Source organism: Schistocerca nitens, chromosome 8, assembly GCF_023898315.1.
Source record: "Schistocerca nitens isolate TAMUIC-IGC-003100 chromosome 8, iqSchNite1.1, whole genome shotgun sequence".
In the NCBI taxonomy this organism is placed as follows: domain Eukaryota; kingdom Metazoa; phylum Arthropoda; class Insecta; order Orthoptera; family Acrididae; genus Schistocerca; species Schistocerca nitens.
Genome location: NC_064621.1, coordinates 301,868,851 through 301,887,431, shown reverse-complemented (window position 1 = coordinate 301,887,431; position 18,581 = coordinate 301,868,851). Strand labels below are relative to the sequence as shown.

Genomic DNA, 18,581 nt, shown 5'->3' with positions numbered 1-18,581 from the left:
TAAAAGTTAATCAGTAAGTTTTACCACCTGTACAGGACCTCAAGTGGTTACAAAAATGCCACGCCCAAAAACAACAATCTTAATAAAACTGTTAACAAAAAAAGCGAATGGCATGTATAGCACACAGAACTAGCTGCCTTTCGCAGTGAGAATAAATATTCCTTATGTCAAAATTTAAAAAAGAATTGCACCAATTTGGAGGACAAAGAGATATGGGTAATACTTGGTTTAACTTAAATATAATTCAGGTATATTTCTATACAATCTCAGGAAAGTGAATGAAGGAAATGTTGTTTTGTAAGTACTCGTAGTGGATGGTAGCAGCTGAGTTATTAATATGTTATGTTTTTTTTTTTGGGGGGGGGGGGGAGGGGGGGGGTCTAAGGACTGGGCAGTCTAGCTGAGGGGTAGCATGTGATAAAGTGCCCTTAAAGTGAACATTATTAAAGCAGTGATCTGAGAAATCAATAGTATACCACTAGCAAGACACTGACCTGGGGGGAAGACACAGGATGAATGATGCTGGGTATTGGTCTGGAGGAGAGTATAATATTAGTACAGTTGGTTAGAGAAACTACAGTTAAGTAGTATTGGTGCTACTGGTACAGTGATTTTGTTAGTGAGTACAGATTTTTTATTTGTTCTATGTGAGGAGGACAGGTTTACCACCCACAACAAAGATTTCCTCTTTCTGGTTAGCATCAGGCTGTGAAGGGGATACTGCGAGAAATAATTAGTGATGATTATGGCTATATCCAGTATTAAGACTGAAGGCCACCGTTGGAACTAAGGCCCAGATCAAGGTTTGAATACAATAAGCAGGTTCAGACGGATGTAGATTGCAGTGGTTATGAAGAGATGAAGGAGGTTGCACAGCACAGATTAATATGCATGAAACAAATATTGAGACTGAAGAGCAATATAAGAACTAAGGTCCATTTAAAGAAATAGACTGTAATAAATAAGTTTAAATACTGATGGCATTCAGCAATGTGGTTTAACAATATACTGTAGGAGACCAATATCTAATTGACAAAACCATGATCAAATCTTGGTCTTGTATAAAATTGCTAAGTAGGTCTAAGGCTTCCATTCAGTCCCTTGCTGACCAGTCGGTGTGACAGTTGAAGATAGCAAAACGAAAGCTGAAGTTTTAAAATTTACATTTAAGAAATCATTCACACAAGAGAATCGTACAAACGTAAAGTCATTTGACCATCAGACAGACTCCCATATGGACAGCATAGTAATAATAATCCCTGGCATAGTGAAACAACTGAAAGATTTGAAAGTAAATAAAACACCAGGTCTGGATGGAATCCCAGTTCAATTTTACAAAGAGTACTCTATGGCATTGGCCACTTACCTAGTTTGCATTTATCATAAATCTGTCACCCAGCACAAAGTCCCAAGCGACTGGAAAAAGGGACTGATGACTCCAGTATATTAGAACGGTAAAAGAACAGACCTGCAAAATTGCAGACCAATATCCCTAACTCCTGTTTGCACCAGAATCCTTGAACATATTCTCAGTTTGAGTATAATAAATTTTCTTGACACTGAGAAGTTTATGTCCACAAATCAGCACGGTTTTAGAAAGCATTATATGTCTGCTTGTGTCTGTATATGTGTGGATGGATATGTGTGTGTGTGCGAGTGTATACCCGTCCTTTTTTCCTTTTTTCCTCCTTTTTTCCCCCTAAGGTAAGTCTTTCCACTCCCGGGATTGGAATGACTCCTTACCCTCTCCCTTAAAACCCACATCCTTTCATCTTTCCCTCTCCTTCCCTCTTTCCTGATGAGGCAACAGTTTGTTGCGAAAGCTTGAATTTTGTGTGTATGTTTGTGTTTGTTTGTGTGTCTATCGACGTGCCAGCGCTTTCGTTTGGTAAGTCACATCATCTTTGTTTTTAGATATACTAAAATTATTTGGCGGATAGGGTGGACGACAATCTGCGGTTGTTTGTTGATGATGCTGCGGTGCACTTTAAGGTGCCAAAGTTGAGTGACTGTAGGAAGATATGAGATGACTTAGACAAAATTTCCAGTTGTTGTGATGAATGGCATCTAGCCCTCAATGTGGAAAAATTTAAGTAAATGCAGAAGTGTAGGAAGATCAAAACTGTAATGTTTGGATACAGTATTACTAGTGTCCTGCTTGACACAGTCAAGTCGTTTAAATATCTGGGCGACACACTGCAAAGCGATAGGAGATGGAACGAGCATGTGAGAACTGTGGTAGGGAAGGCGAATGGTCAACTTTGGTTTATTGGGAGAGTTTTAGGAAAGAGTGGTTCACCTGTAAAGGCGACTGCATATAGGATGCTGATGTGACATATTCTTGAGTACTGCTCGAGTGTTTGGGATCTGTACCAGGTCAGATTGAAGGAAGACATTGAAGTAATTCACAGGTGAGGTGCTATATTTGTTACCTGTAGGTCTGAACAAAACATAAGTGTTACAGAGCTACTTCAGGAACTTGAGCCCCTGGTGGGAAGTAGACATTCGTTTCGAGAAACACTATTGAGAATATTTAGAGAACTGGTATCTGAAACTGACTGCCGAACAATTCTACTGCCATCAACATACATCGTTCGTAAAGACCACAAAGATATGAGAAATTAGGGTTCAGAGACATATAGACAGTCATTTTTCCCTCAGTCTATTTGTGAGTGGAACAGGAAAGGAAATGATGAATAGTTGTGCAGGGTACCCTCCACCATGCACTGTACAATGGCTTGCAGAGTATCTTTATAGCTGTAAATGTAGATGTAGATCACAATCAATACTGAAATGAATATGTAAACTACGATTTACTGCTGCTGATTTTCTAACAAGATTTCTGGTAATATCAGATGATTGTTTAGTGATAATGGTTTAGCAAGAAATTTTAAGCTCCTTGAATTTCTTCCTTACATAATGATAATAATCACGTTTGCAAGTATACCTCTTTTCTAATCTAATCTGATCTAATCTAATCTGATCTAATCTAATCTTCTAAGTTGATGGCAACACCATATTGCTTGCTTAAATTAATGTATGTTTACCTACAAACATTTTACAACATCAGCTATCATGTATAAATCAAGGCAGTGTAGTCATATTTGATTTTAACGTATTATATAATGGATGATACAACAAGAAATAACACACTCTGTAGCTACTAGTTTCAGACTCATATCTTACTTTCATCATAGTATACAATTTTTATCACTAGACACATATTATTGACAACAGCTATCTTGCGCATTTATTTTCATAAACCTAAAATACAAATGAAGATGCAACTAGAGAGGATATACTATATACTGAATGGCAACACCAAGAAAAGTCGTAGTGCTTAATATATATTTAAGTGACAGGAAGTCTTTTTTGATGATATTTGTATGGAGTGAAACATAGATGATATACAGTACAAAAAGGAGAAAATATAAGTTTTTGAAATGTATACTGAAGATCAAATGGGCAGATTGAATAACTAATAAAGTGAACTGCGAGAAAAGAAAATTATGGCACAAGTTGACTCAAAGAATGTATCAGTTGACAGAACACATCCTGAGACATCGAAGGTAGTGAAGGTAGTGAAGGAGATAAAAATTGCAGACAGGAACTAAGGAATGACTAAAACAAGCAGGTTCAAATGTATGCAACTTGTGATAAATATGATGAGATGAAGAGGCTTGCACAGTACAGATTAACACAGAGAGATGCCTCAAACAACCACCGTTAACAACAACAGTCTACAGTGTACCTCATGAAGCAGCCAAAAGTGGTGATAATAAAAAATTTATATTTCTAAATTGCTTACCCCAAATTCCTTAACTCCCCTGCTAGGAGTCTTAGCATAGTTCCACAGTTTTATCATGGAAATCTTCACTGGGTAATCAAATACTATATATACCCTGTTCAGCTGGAGGAAAATATAAAAAAAAATTAGTTTTCAGGAGTCTCAAAACTGAGAACAGTAAAAAATGTGCAACTAAGACGACAAAAATGCTGTGCAGGCAACAGACAAAGAGAAAAATTACCATAAACTGCTGAATGTAATTTTTAATACATTCATTATTATTCATTAAGTATTGATACTGGTTAACTTTATTATAATAAATTCAGGAGTTTCAAGTAAATAGCTAACAGTACTCTCTATGGTGACTTGCACACACCTGTGTATATCTGTCTCACTCTAACCTTAGCACAGATTCAATTTTTTTTATAATCGAATGAGTGAAGGCATTGACCAAAACGTAACAACTATAGGAAAAATATTCAAATTTCAAAGAAGACAATGGGTCATCACGCAGCAACAGGATTGTTAGTGAAGTTTATCGAAAATTAGTACATGATTAACTGCTTATTGGTGCTTTCTAATTTTTTTTAAAACACAGTACATTCAATTCTATTAAAAAGTGATAACAGCATCAATGATAGATGAGACAAATGGAGAGAAGGTAATGCACACTCTCTTGCAGATAGAAGTTTTAATCTAGGAGAGACATATAAACAGCAATCAATTAAGTGCAGCAGGGCAGTGCTGTCACATAATTACACACCGTACTCTACAAACTATAAGAAGCACATTAATATTTTAGCAACTTTTTTAAATAACGTTTTTACCATTTTTATTATTATATTGCCAAGCCAGAGTAAAAAAAAAAAATTCTTGGTTAATAAAACCGAACTGGCCTTTAAAAGACCTGAAAACTGTCATCTGAATTTTGTTCTTCTTCTTTTTCTTCTTGTTCTTCCTCTTCATCATTAGTGTTGTCCTCTTCATAGATAAGGCGGTCTTCACTGTCATTGGGAGTGTTACTTATGCCACACTTCTTGAAAGATTTAACAGTAATGCCTTCTCTCACTCTAGACTGTGAATGTTTATCCACTGGCACATTTTTTTGATTGTAGGTCATTTTAAAGTTCCCTTCGGCGTGAATTGTTCCATTCCTCACTCATAAACACTGTAAATGGTTTATTTATTGAGACATTAAGCTGTGCAATTGTGAAGTAAGTCCCCCCAGAATAACAGCGAGATCTGTATCTCCCCGTCTCAATTTCTCTTTTACAGAATTTTTCAAATGACTACTAAATTGATGTGGCACAAGAAGAGAACCCTTATTCAATAAAGCACCTTTCCTTCTCAAAGCACCTTTCCTTCTCACCCACACTCTGTCAATCCATAATTTCGAAACACCAACCCTTGACATGTATGTGAACTACAGCACCTAGCAGTATCTCAAAAGGTTTTGGCATTGTTTTGCACTTGAAAATGATCATTGGATTTAGTACCGTCAGCACAACATGAAAGGATAACAGTTTAGCACATTTTTTCATGTCCACTTTTTTTTATATCTACAGTTTTAGCATATTTTATGGCAACAGTTCTGTTACTCAGCACATCAAATGTCAGAGGAGTTTGACCATATTACTATTTGGCTTAGTTTTACACTGGTTTTCTTTTGATGTAGAATAATAAGGTGATGGAAAGGTAATATTTTCTCTTCATGCTCTTGCAGTATTTTCCGTGGCATTTTCTGGAATATTTTGGTTTTGGTTCACATGCTAAGCCCATGACGCTTCATAAACCTGTAGCACCAATCAACTACAACCTTAAAGACATTTTTATATTAATTTGGAATATAAGACAACCCTGAATATTGGAGGCAGTTTTTCAAAGAAAAAAGTCTGTCTTATAGTCCATATGGTATGTGGGGCACAACTGAAATATTAGGTTGCTGCATAAGTTTGAAGCGTTTCTGTTTCACATGTTGGTATTCTGGTTGCTATGGGTTTATGTATCAATTGTTATTTTTTATTTGTAGTTCACTGTTGCTATTTGAGTTTGCGTATTGTCATTTTGTCATTTGGAGATAGTAGGTGGAGCTGTGGACACAAGAAAATGGAGTGCCAAGTGGAGTAATGAGAACAGTTCCAAAATATTCTTCTGTTTGAGTTCAACAATGGAGGCAGTCAGAAACATTCACGCCATGTAGGCAGACTGTCTTGTACATTTGGTTCTCTGCAACTCGAAGAAATTGTAAATTTGTCATATTAATAATCATGTATTTGATGTATTTACAAGTAGACTGATACACACTACATTATTATTCTGTGTACTGTCTGTTCCTGCATCTGATTGCTTCTGCCTGACATTAAAATAAACATGTACAATGAAGCACGCACATTTCACTGCATCAAATCCAAAATTTGATTGACCAGTAACATTCACAAAAGGCTCATTACAATCACTAATCAAGTAAACGATATGTGACAGCTCCTGTGGTACACAAAACTTGTGTACTATGAAGTATGATGGCCTGATGTTATGGACATAATCTTAATCTATGCAAAATGTGAGTATGGGGATTTGCTTAATTGTAACGGATGTATATTTTTCCCACTGTGACAGTAAACAAGTTTAAGAAACAATTCCTTTGTAAGCTTTTCTGTAGACTTCCTTAACCATGATCATGTCATGTATATGATTACAATAAGCTGTAAATGTATGTCATTTCATTTACACACTGAATAACTGAATCTTAAAGAATGTTGTTTTAAAAGGTGAGACTTAACCACCTTCAATATGCTGTCAGGATATCTATGAGGTGTTTTTTTAAGTAAGTACCATTTCGAAATTATAAAAAGACGTGCTGAGATATTTCAATAATTTTATTTTTACATGAAAGCCTGTACCTTAATCTACGCTCTGACGTCATTATGGTCTGACTCTTCCTTGTTTACGTTGTGTACTGAGTATTTAAGATGCCTCCGATAATCGTGAGTCCCACTGACTGTGGAGTATGGGCTGTTATAAGATTTCTTAGTGCTAAAGGCCTAAAAGCGATCAATATTCATTGTGAGACCTGTGCAGTTTATGGAGAAAACTTTATGAGTAATGGAATGGTAAGAAAGTGGGTGAGAGCATTTAAAGATGGCCGCACAAATGTGCATGATGAACAATGGAGTGGGCGTCCTTCGGTCGCTAATGAAAGTTTGGTGCAGGAAGTGGACAATAAGGTGAGAGAAAACAGACACTTTATGATTTCCTCCTTGCAGGATGACTTTCCTAATGTTTCTCGTAGTGTTTTGTATGGAATTGTGACCGAGCACTTGAATTACCGAAAATTGTGCGCACTTTGGGTACCGAAAATGTTGACGGATGTGCACAAAACCAAACGTTTAGACAGTGCATTGACTTTCCTTGAGCGGTATCACAACAACGGTGATGATTTCTTAAGCCAAATTGTTACGGGCGATGAAACATGGGGGGCCTACATCACACCAGAATCAAAGCAACAATCCATGGAAGTTGAGCAAGGGCATCGTTTTGCTGCAAGACAATCCCAGTCTGCATGTGGCGAATAAGACCAAAGACCTCATCACATCTTTTCGATGGGAAACTCTAGATCATCCCCCGTACAGCCCCGATCTTGCGTCCAGTGACTACCATCTGTTCCTGCACTTGAAGAAACACCTGAGTGGTCAGCGTCTTCAAGACGATGACGAAGTCAAAACAGTGGTGACGCAGTGGTTAACAAGTCAGGCGGCAGACTTCTATGAGGAAGGTATTCAAAAACTGCTACAACGTTATGACAAGTGCCTCAATATTGACGGAAATTATGTAGAAAAGTAGATTAGGGTACAGGCTTTCATGTAAAAATAAAATTATTGAGATATCTTAGTATGTCTTTTTTAAATTTCAAAATGGTACTTCCTTAAAAAACATGCCTTGTATTACAGTCACAAACGGTACAGCTGTGCTAAGAATTTACATTTTACTCCTGTTCATTAAATCGGGAAAGACAAAAGGACAACAACACTGATTTGTGCTGTGTAACCAAAATATTTTATTTGGCACTCCAACACAATAAAAATAAACTGAATATTTTTGTACCTTAAGTTCTGAGAGTGTTTTACTACACTCATCTTCGAACACTGGCCTGCAAACTATAATACAATTTGCATTTAGCAAGATAATTTAAAATAACATGTCAATGTTTTCCACATTCTCATCACACAGTAATGCAGTTCAAGTGAGGGTTTTATGTAGTTAACAACCATAAACTTTAATTTTCTCTTAGAAATTAAATGCACTAAACAGGACTCATATGCCTGCACAGAAATGTCAACATCGTTGAACTCAATGGTTGGAACTCTGAGCCTAGCGGAAGAATCACACACACTGGCAGTTACATAGCTTTTGTGGAGGATAAATAATTCTCTTCTCTCTTGCAGCTCTTTCATAGAAGTGTCTCCTTACACCTATTACAGCCAAATTTCTGGATGCCTTTAAGCACTAAGTAACCATCAATATGTGCTACTGAACACTTTTAGAAAGAAAGGTCTTTCTGAGAGGAAGAAAAATACTGATATTAGGTTTCCACACATACAGAAATCTAGAGTATTTCTCAACTATTCGGCTGGGTGGCGTCGTCCAATCAGGCATGATGTTTCAGCAAGTCGACTTCTTGCCATCTTCAGGTGTTCCTGGAGTCTGACTCATCTCTGATGGATGCTGACTTTTTTACCTCCTCCTGCAGCTTTTGTCTGTCTGCCTCATGCGAGATTTCAATGGTTACTTCACAGCCCTTACCATCTGGTTCCTCCTCACCACCACCAGATTTTCTGAGCTGCGTAGATGAGAGCTATCCTTACAGCACATCCTTCGCTCCCATAACATTCCTGGCATGAACGTAAGGTAACTCGCCCCCCATCTGCCCTACCCAATAGTGTGTGTGTGTGTGTGTGTGTGTGTGTGTGTGTGTGTGTGTGTGTGTGTCAGTGTGCGTGCGTGTGCATGTGAACACTATCCCCCGCCCCAGTGCCCTCGCCCAAGTTGTGTCCCCACATCTACTAGTTGTGTGCTGTTTCTCATGCCCCAGTCTATGAAATTGCATGCCCAGCCATCTTGCCACCTGCCTCCTGTACTTGCACCCCTAGCTTGACCACAGATGGCTACCCGAACTCCCATAAGCCGCTTAACCCCAAACTCTTCCCCGCCTCCTGCCTCTCTCCACCCCTCACACCTTACATTCCCACCTCACCTCAGTAAACTCACCATAGACCAGGAAAGAGCTGTCAGTGAGCTGAGCACAATCAGGCTTGCCAGAAGTTTCCTAAAAAGAGATTCCCCGATATTTCCCTGATTTCCAGACAAGTTTTAGCATTTTTCCCTGACAAATTTTTAGATCTCTAGGGTAAGTAAAGATATAAGTTGACAAAAAAATGTAAGGACTTCTATGTTTCTCTCTCGTTCTGTTTTGTACTGTTTTAGGGTGCAAAAACAACTAGGATCATATGCACCCATGTCAAAACTGTGAAACATGATGTAAAGCGAGGAGTTAAAAATGACTACATGTCAGTCCACAATGACGGAAGAGAAGACAGCTAACAACAGGGATGTGAAGAAAGGTCCATTACATACGCAATAGAGAAATGGAGGACCACAACTAAAAATTAAATGGCCTTCGTCATATTGCTATGATGGATAAAAAGAAAAATGCCGATAACACAGAAGGCAAGTTCGAACAGGAATGTAACTAGTAAAAAAAAAGGGTATTTCATCAGGAAATGGTGGACAGTTAAAAGTTGGATGCAATGTGCACAAAGTGGTAGGGGAGCACCACTTAACAAATGACAATGGCTAAAAAGGCAGTGCCCAATACGCAACCTAGTTATAATGACCTCCTCATGGCGGGAGGGGAGAGAGGTGGTCATCCAAGCCACTGAGAGAGGCTTAATAACCCAGAGCTTACTCCCATGAAGGGAGGACTAGTGGCGACGGCAAAGTCACACCACCTCCTGACAGATGGTAACATAGAGTTCATCAGAGGGAATGTAGGAACTAGTGGGCTGAGGTACAAGGATTGCAGCCTTTGCAGCAGTGTCATTTCCTGTCAGACTGATATGATCAGGAACCTACATAAACATCACAGAAGCTCCATCAAAAGTGAGCAAGTGCAAGCTTTCCTGGACCTTTAGCATTAAGTGACAGATGGTATACAGTGCATAGAGGATTTGAAAGGCGCTGAAAGCCTGAGCAGATGACACAATTCAAATGCTTGTGTCGCCGGATGTACTCCATGGCTTGATATAGGGTGAAGAGCTCTGCTGTAAATACTGAAAAATGTGCCATACGTCGATACCAAAAAATGTCAGTGCCAACAATGAAGGCACACCAGACACCATAGTCAGTGCGAGAGCCATCAATGTACACAAAGGTACTACCACAAAATTCCATGTGAAGGTTGTGAAACTGAAGGTGATACAGCAAGGCTGGTGCAGTGTCCTTAGGAAGCGAATGAAGGCCAAGGTGAATATGGGCCACCACACGAAGCAAAGGTGGTGATGGGTTCGCACCCCACCAGGAAAGTTGCAGGGAGCATGAAGTTAATCCGCTGGAGCAAGAGCCGAAAGCGAACTCCAGGAGGTAACAGAGAAGACGGATGCGCCCCATACTGGCAATCAAAGGAGTCATCGAAGAAGGAGGCACAGGATTGATGGCCATGCATAGCAGACAAACGGTGTGCATATCTGCTGAGGAGGAAGTCATGGTGGTAGGACAGTGGTAGTTCCGGCAGCTTCTGCATACAGACTCTCAACTGGGCTAACGTAAAAGGCGCCAGTGGCCAATTGGATGCCACGAAGGTGGCTAGTATTGAGACAGCCTAGGAGGGATGGATGTGGAAATGCATAAACAAGCACCCATAGTCTAGTTTCAAACGAACAAGGGATAGGTACAAACGGTGGAGGGTGGTTCCATCTGCACCCCAGGAGGACTAAGAGAGTTTCCTATTGAGCAGGAGCTCCAGGAATTTCGTAGTTTCAATGAACAGAAGAGCAACAGGCCCAAGATGTAAAGATGGTGCGAGAAGCCAATTGCACCACCAGAAGTTCATACAAACAGTTTTGTCAGTGGAAAAACGAAAGCCATTGTTCATGCTCCATGAGTAAAGATGATTGAGACATCACTCAAGATGGTGTTCAATGAGACAGGTCCATGAAGAACTGCAATAGACGGCAAAATCGTCAACAAAAAGGGAGCCGGAGATGCCTGATTTGAGACAGGCCATTATAGGGTTAATGGTGATAGCAAAGATGGTGACGCTCAGGAAGGAACCCAGAGGCACACTGTTTTCCTGGATAAAGGTGTCCAACAAGGCAGAACCCACACATACTTTGAAAACTCAATCTTTTAAAAATTCCTCAAGGAAACAGAGCAGGTGGCCACAGAAGCCCCACGTGTAGAGTTATGGAGGATACCAGTCCTCCAGCAGGTGTTGTAGGCTTTCTCCAAATCGAAAAACACAGCCACGGTCTGGGATTTCCACAGAAAACCATTCATGACTTGGGAGGACAAAGTGGCGAGATGGTCAACTGCAGAACGCCATGCTCAAAATCCATACTGTGCAATGGTTAGTAAATTGTGAGACTTGAGGCACCATACCAGCTGGGCATGAATCACACGTTCCATCACCTTGCAAAAACAGCTGGTGACAGAGATGGAGCGGTAGTTAGAAGGAAGGTGTTTTATCCTTACCGGGCTTAGGTATGGGTGTGCTAGTGGCTTCACACTAGCATCTGGGAAACTTGCTCTCTGCCCAGGTGTGGTTGTACATATTAAGCAGAAAGTGCTCGCCCACAAGACAAAGGTACTGCAAGTTCTGAATATGAACAGCATCTGGCCTTGGGTCAGAGCATCTGGATGAAGTGAGAGCATGATCTAGTTCCCTTGTAGTAACGGTATGCATTGCAACACTCATGATTCTGAGAAGAGAGCCTCCTCCACTCATTTCCAATGGAGGAAGGTGGCTGATTATGGGAGGAGCTCAAAATTTCCGCAAAATGGTGGCCCAGGGTGCTGGAGACAGCAGCAGGGCCCTTGATGACATCATCTGCTACTATCAGGCCAGAAACTGGGGAATGGATCTTGATCACAGAAAGCTATTGGAGGTTGGACCACACAACAGAAGAGGGGGTGGAACTCTTAAATGAACAAGCAAATGAAATCCAGCTACCTTTTATGTTATCCTGAAGAGTGTGACAACACTGTACATGCATCTGTTTACAATGAATCCAGTATGCTATTATAGGATAATATTTAACAACACAATGAGCACGTCTCCAAGTGCAAATTGCATCACAGCATATCTCAGTTTCCCCAGTGACTTGGAGATGGCATGGTAAGAAAAAGTGCAAGGAATGGAATGTTCTGCGGCATTAAGGGTAATGTTTGTAAGATATTCCACCTTGTCATCACAACTGGGGAAATCGCGTTCACTGAAGGTCACCAGGTAAGAGTAAAGCTTCCAGCTGGCATTAGTAAGCTACGATCTTGGTGTGCACAGAGGTGGGGTAGGAGTCAGTAAACAGATACCACATGGGAAATAGTCGCTCGAGTAGGTGTCAGAATGAACGGACTACTCAAAACAATGGGCAAGATCGGCAGTGCAGAAAGATAGGTCCAAATGGGAATAGGTGTACGAGGAGTCTGAAAGAAACATGGGTGCTCTTGTGTTAACACAGAAAAGGTCACGTTGATTAAGAAGGTCAGCGAAGGGGGCACCTCTCAGACAGGTTCTTGGAGAATCCCAAATGAGACGGGGCACATTAAAGTCAACGCACAGCAGAAATGGGTGAGTTAGCTGCCTAATAAGCTGGAGGAAGTCGGCCCTGATGACATCGAATGATGGAGGGATGTAAATGTTACAAAGGGAAAATGTTCATAGAGGGAGGAAAAGGCGAACTGCAACAGTTTGAAGACAGGCAGACAGGGACATGTGTAGACTATGAACATCAACCCACATGAGTAGCATGACTACCTCATGAGATGGAATGCTGACCTTAGGCAGAAGGTCAAAATGGACTAGGAAGAAATGCAAAAGCTCAAATTGGTCATGAGAAGGCAATTTTGTTTCCTGAAGGCAGCGTACAAGTGGATGCTGCGATTCTAAAAGCACCCATAAATCCTCTATGTTGGATCAAAGGCCATAAACGTTTCATTGGAAGAGAGTCATGATGAGGAAAAAATGAAGTGATGTTGACTTCCGACTGCCAGCCTGTGAAGACTCACTGCTACAGGGCACTGAGGCAGGAGGATCCTGCTCCATGAGGTCCACAGAAGAGTCACCTTTCTTCTGCTGTCAGTCTGCGGAGTCCACTGCAGAAAAACAGATGGTGGTGTGCACTGACAACACAGAGGCCAGCCGGGCAAAGGTGGCGACACCATCGAAGAGGATCTTCGAGTCGGTGAAGGAGAAGACTGTTTGCCTTTGTCGGACTTCTTCCAGTCTTTCTGGTTATCAGAGGATGCCTCAGGTGTTGGTTGGGTGGAAGGTCATAGGAAGTCTTCACAAGAGCATTCCTTCAGTTCTTTCCGGCCTGCCAGTTGTGTAGCTGGTGCCTTCACCCTGTAAGGCAAGGGTTTGATAGCTTGTTGCACAGCTGAATGAGGGGACTGAGATGCTAGCATAACAACGGGTGATTTTACAACATCAGAGCTGAATTTGAGGTCGCATGTCTGCGTGGCTATGTCCTTCATGGAGCGAGATGTAGCAAGAACAGTACTGTAAGTGCCAGATGGTAGAATGCAGGGTTTGCAACAAGCCAATAACTTGCAAGTGACTGGGTAAGGAACTTTTTCCTTTACCTGGATCTCCTTGACAGCCCGCTCATCGAGATATGTGGGACAATCTCGAGAGGATGCACCATGGTTGCCACTGCATTTGATACAGCAGGGAGAAGGGGGTGGACAATCACCCTCGTGCAGATCCCTGCCACAGGTTACACATTTGGCCGAGTGTCAACAAGACATTCAAGTGTGGTTGAAATTGTGACACTGGTGGTTACACATCGGGTTTGGAATGTACAGTCAGACTGCAAGAACCTCATAACCTGCTCTGAGTGTGGACAGTAGCACCACTTTCTCAAAGGTGAGAAAAAGTGTGTATGTGTGGGCACTAAGGAGACATCTACCTTTTTCATCGCCCGAGTGACAGCAATGACACCCTGATCAGAGAGGTACGTTCGGCCTCAGTCAGACCGTTGAGCAGCCTAGTGTTAATGACACCATGGGAAGAATTAAGAGTTTGATGGGCCTTGACATGAACAGGATAGCTGTGGAGAAAAGACACAGGAAGTACTTGTTGTCCCTGAGAACCAGAAGTGGTCTCCAAAAGCAAAGTGCTATTCTGTAAATGAGAGCAAGATTTCACAGGGCCGGAAAATGCAATAACACCTTTCTGAATAATAAACGGATTTACCATTGTGGAAGACTGACTGTCTTCAGTACGTGAAACCACAAGTAACTGTGGTGCAGCTGGGAGGGTATTTGAACGTGGTGCAGCTGGGAGGGTCTTTGAATCATTAACCTAATTCTGTTTATGTTTTGTAGACGCTCTTTGTTAAGACGATTGGCTCATTGCAAGAAAATCCCCCATGATTGCCAGCATCTCCAATAGCGTGCTCCTTCCAATTGGGGTCCCCCTTCACAAGGGGGCGCAACCACCTTAGGTGATTGCTCACATGTCAAGTCACACCTCCTGAACACCGGACTGAGGGACCAATCGGCAGTTTTGGAAGGTAGCAGCTCAGGCAATCACTCCTCCCGGGGCCTGGCCTTGTAAAGGAACACCATCCTCTAGCATTACTTTTCCTCATGAGAAGTAATTGATAACAAAAATAATTGGAATTTTTTAAACAGGTTAATATTATCTCAGCTGTTTTTCTAAAAGAATTTCATATGATTTTGTATGTGATGTCATATATTTCAGACTATAATCCATAAAAAGAATTACTTTATTTTCGTTGTTATAATAGGTATGTACTAGCTCTGTATGTACAGTTAAAATAAATCTTTTTTTGAAATATTTGAAATTAGGAAATATCTGGCACACTTAAAATTTCTATTATTAACTGCGCAATTTGACGATATTTATTATGTTTACTTCCAGGTTCATTTATAAAATAATGATATAAATTGGTAGACATTCATTTGTCAAGAAAATTTGTAAACTCCTTGGAATATTGTTAGTACTGCAGAATGGATTAGTAGTGGGCATGCCTCTGATGTGATCAGACGTGTTTTTATTTTTGGCAATAACAATGTAATTTTCGGTTTTGTTGAAATAGAAATTTTAAAGACGGTGTGACGTAGAAAAAAGAGAAAGAATAAAAATTACAGAAACAGAAATTACTGCTCAGACAATACTTCAGCATTATTTATTTCAATTGGAACCATGAGAAACTATAACACCAAAAATTTCAGCTTCAAGAATCAGCCCCTAGATGTGAAGAACTGGAGACAACTGCAAGAAAAGAAGATAAGTAAAAAATTTATTGTAAATCTTACTCATCTTGAAGCTAATTGAAAGAGTTACTTATGAAGTCAGTGACAATCAACAAGTGATGTGAGGGAGGGGTAGATTAGCCTGTACCAGGAGATATGTGCGAATCCTACTTGTCTGTTACACGTCAGATGCATTGGCCGGCCTTCAGGAGTGCACAGGAAGGAGGAAGGAAAAAGAGGAGCTCAAATGCCGAAGCTGAGGAAGGATAGGACAAGGTGAATGAAGAAAGAAAAATGGTACAAAAAACAGTGGTGAGACTGTTCTTATGTCAGCTACGGAGAGTGCCAAACATTCATAAAAACATCCCACACATGTTCACTATAGGAGTGGAAAAAGAATAGCAAGATAGACATTCAGCATGGAAGAGAAAAGATGCTGCAAAGGCTGAGGCTCCATGGTAGATCTCTCCCCGTGTGAGCAAAAGTCTTAACGTGAACATCTTTTGTAATGAACTGTTTTTAAATGGAAAAAGCAAGGCAAATGGTATATGTGTTCCAGTAAGACCATTGTTGTTATTTTATTTCAATAAAACGGAAACACATTTGTGACAAAAATACACATTTCCTAGGAGTCGCAAGACAGATTTAAAATACCTTCTCTGATTTCAGAAATAACCTCAGAAAAAAGTAGGCCTCCTGAAAGAAGTGTATAAGGCAGGAAGAGTTGTGTAAACCAACACTATGGATGACCACCAATAAAATGTTGGTTCCACTATGTTTGTTATTGTCGGTTATTAGTCACTGTGTTATGTCTATTGTGTTACAGGTATTGTGTGATTTTTCTTTCGAGAAATATATGAGTACATAGCATACAAACCACCAGCGGATGCCACAATTTTCTTCTTCTTATCGTCCATACTTCCTAATATATAAATTCTTTTCAAAGTGCCAAAATGTATCAGAATAAATAAAATGCCCATAAAATGCTGCACTGTACAAAATACTTACGGTGAGACAGTCGCATTTTCCTTAAATTCATTGCCCATGGCCTCTGGCCTGCTGAGGAGCACCACAGTCCTGGGTCCTTGGATATATCACAAAAATCTGTTGCATTATACCACACACAAACAGACCTGGACTGCAGGCAGATCGGTGAGACTAGATCCGATGGGCAGGGCTTACAAATTAGTGGGAAATGATGGGCTTCAGATCGGCAGGCCCGATCAGTTAGAGATACCCACAGAAATGGCCTGTGGTTTTGGTCTGCCGTGAAGTCCACTTGTGTGGCCAGTTATTCATATGTTACACACACCATGTTGATGAAATGAAACCAACGAGATTTTTCAAGTGTTTTTTCATGTTTCCTTGATATTCCCCTGATACGTTTCAAATTCCCTGATTTCCAGAATTTGTGGCAACCCTGACAATGTATGGGGACAGATGTGTGCATGCATGTTTTTCCTACATGTTTGAAAAAGGAAATGCATTCTAAAAGCTAGCCAAGCTCTGTACCTTTGTTTGTGTGCCCATCAATGACACAGTGCTACTGCCTTTCGGTGAGCTGTGTCCTTTATTCCTAAATAATTCATAATTTTCAATCAGAACTTTCTGTACATTATTATGTTAAAAAATATATTTTTCCTGAGGAGCCTCTTAAGAGATTGGGGGGTGGGGGAGGGGGGGGGGGTCATCTTACACTCAGGTAATACGGTATTACAGAAACTGAAACAAGTTCGTACGGAGGTTTTGAAAGCACACATATGGGAGACCTCAAACCATGTTTTCCTTTAACTTATATCATTCTTCATTTTAATTACTTTGTACTGATTATTTTAAATGTTTAGTTTGATCTGTTCTATATTATCATTAGAGAGATATAAAAATTAACAGGTTATTTTTATTTTTCCCGTATCATCAGAATCCACCAGTCAGTCACCCTGACAACAAATGCAGCAAAGACTTTCAAGTTGTTGGTATATTCGTTTTGACTGGTGTTTCACAATGACGCATCCTAATATTTAAAATGGTGTTTTAAACTTTTTTCTGCTTGTTACCCATCTTGCTCCTTATAAAACCTATCTACAAAATTCTAGTGATTTAACATTATTTTTAAATTTGTGTCTGGCTGCTTTCTAATGTATGTTTCTGTTCCAGGACCTAGTAAATGGTCAATCCTTTTCTCTCACAAATCTGTATCTAATGATTTCACTAGCAATAGCATGCTAAACTTCAATGTCAGAAGAGAATGTCTGCACCATATTATGAAAAGATGTACTGTATGATAAAACTTGCCTTCCGAGGAGATGGTGATAATCTGTTCACTGTCGTTGAGTACTTTAATGAGAAACAGACTGTTAGAAACAGACCACCTGAAGAACATTATAAAGCACTCTCTGATGTGAAGTACAGAAGGTTGCAGGGTATATATGTAGAAGTAGATAGGGAACACTGTGAATAAGAATTCATAGACATTTAATTGAGCGAATGGATTAGAGCGAGATAGTGAAAAGGAGGAATCTGATGGCTGTAGAGGCTTACACACAGCTTCCTAGGTGCACTTAAAATCTTGTTAACATTTAAGTACTAAAACTGAAAGGGGTTTACCAAGTTTTTCAATCTGTAGTAAACTGACAAAGAAATATCAGATTTGGATGAGCATATTACATTAAGAAAGTTCACATTGTTTGCTTGATTGGATTTCATCAGCTACTCAGTATGTCTTTGAAGTAGAATAATTACCTCATCTGGGAGAATTGGGGCCAGCCACATATGTTGACCATCTAGTGTGTCATTAACACCATCCACGAGTTTTTCTGGTGTTCTCACATCACCTTCAACACCTTCTAATACATTCACACTGTCTGGATATGCTCCAATGTCTGAAATAACATGATATTTTAATATAGTATTTGCAAAATATACTAATGGATAACATGAATTGCTTAATAAGACCATTGCAACTATACCAAGACAGTCATTCAGAGCAGAAACAAAACTACTTCAATAAGTAATGACAAAATACAAAAATGTTAAGTCACGCCACAGAAATGAGAATTCAACGCATTAAGGTAGACACAAAGTTTGAGTTAATATCTTCCCACTTATTATGCAACCAGCATATGATGTCATATAGTTTCATATTTTGGGGAAATTTATCAGTAACTTAAAAGTTTTCAGAGTTCAAGAACATGTAATACGAATTAGTTGTGTCATGAATTCAAGAATGTAATCCAGAGGCTTATTCAAACAACAGAAACTCCAGGTAGCAATATCAACAAAGCAGGAAAAGACAGATTGCTGC

The 18,581-nt window shown here is 40.0% G+C and overlaps 1 protein-coding gene across 1 annotated transcript in view; it reads right to left on the bottom strand.

Annotated features, from left to right (window-relative positions):
* Positions 1 to 18,581, bottom strand: part of LOC126199242 (katanin-interacting protein-like) — a 349,391-nt gene that overhangs the window by 30,622 nt on the left and 300,188 nt on the right. The window contains exons 12-13 of the mRNA XM_049936035.1: positions 18,020 to 18,159; positions 3,809 to 3,910 (exon numbers count right to left, since the gene is read on the bottom strand). Coding sequence (XP_049791992.1) covers positions 3,809 to 3,910; positions 18,020 to 18,159 — 242 coding nt within the window. The remainder of the gene's footprint in view (positions 1 to 3,808; positions 3,911 to 18,019; positions 18,160 to 18,581) is intronic.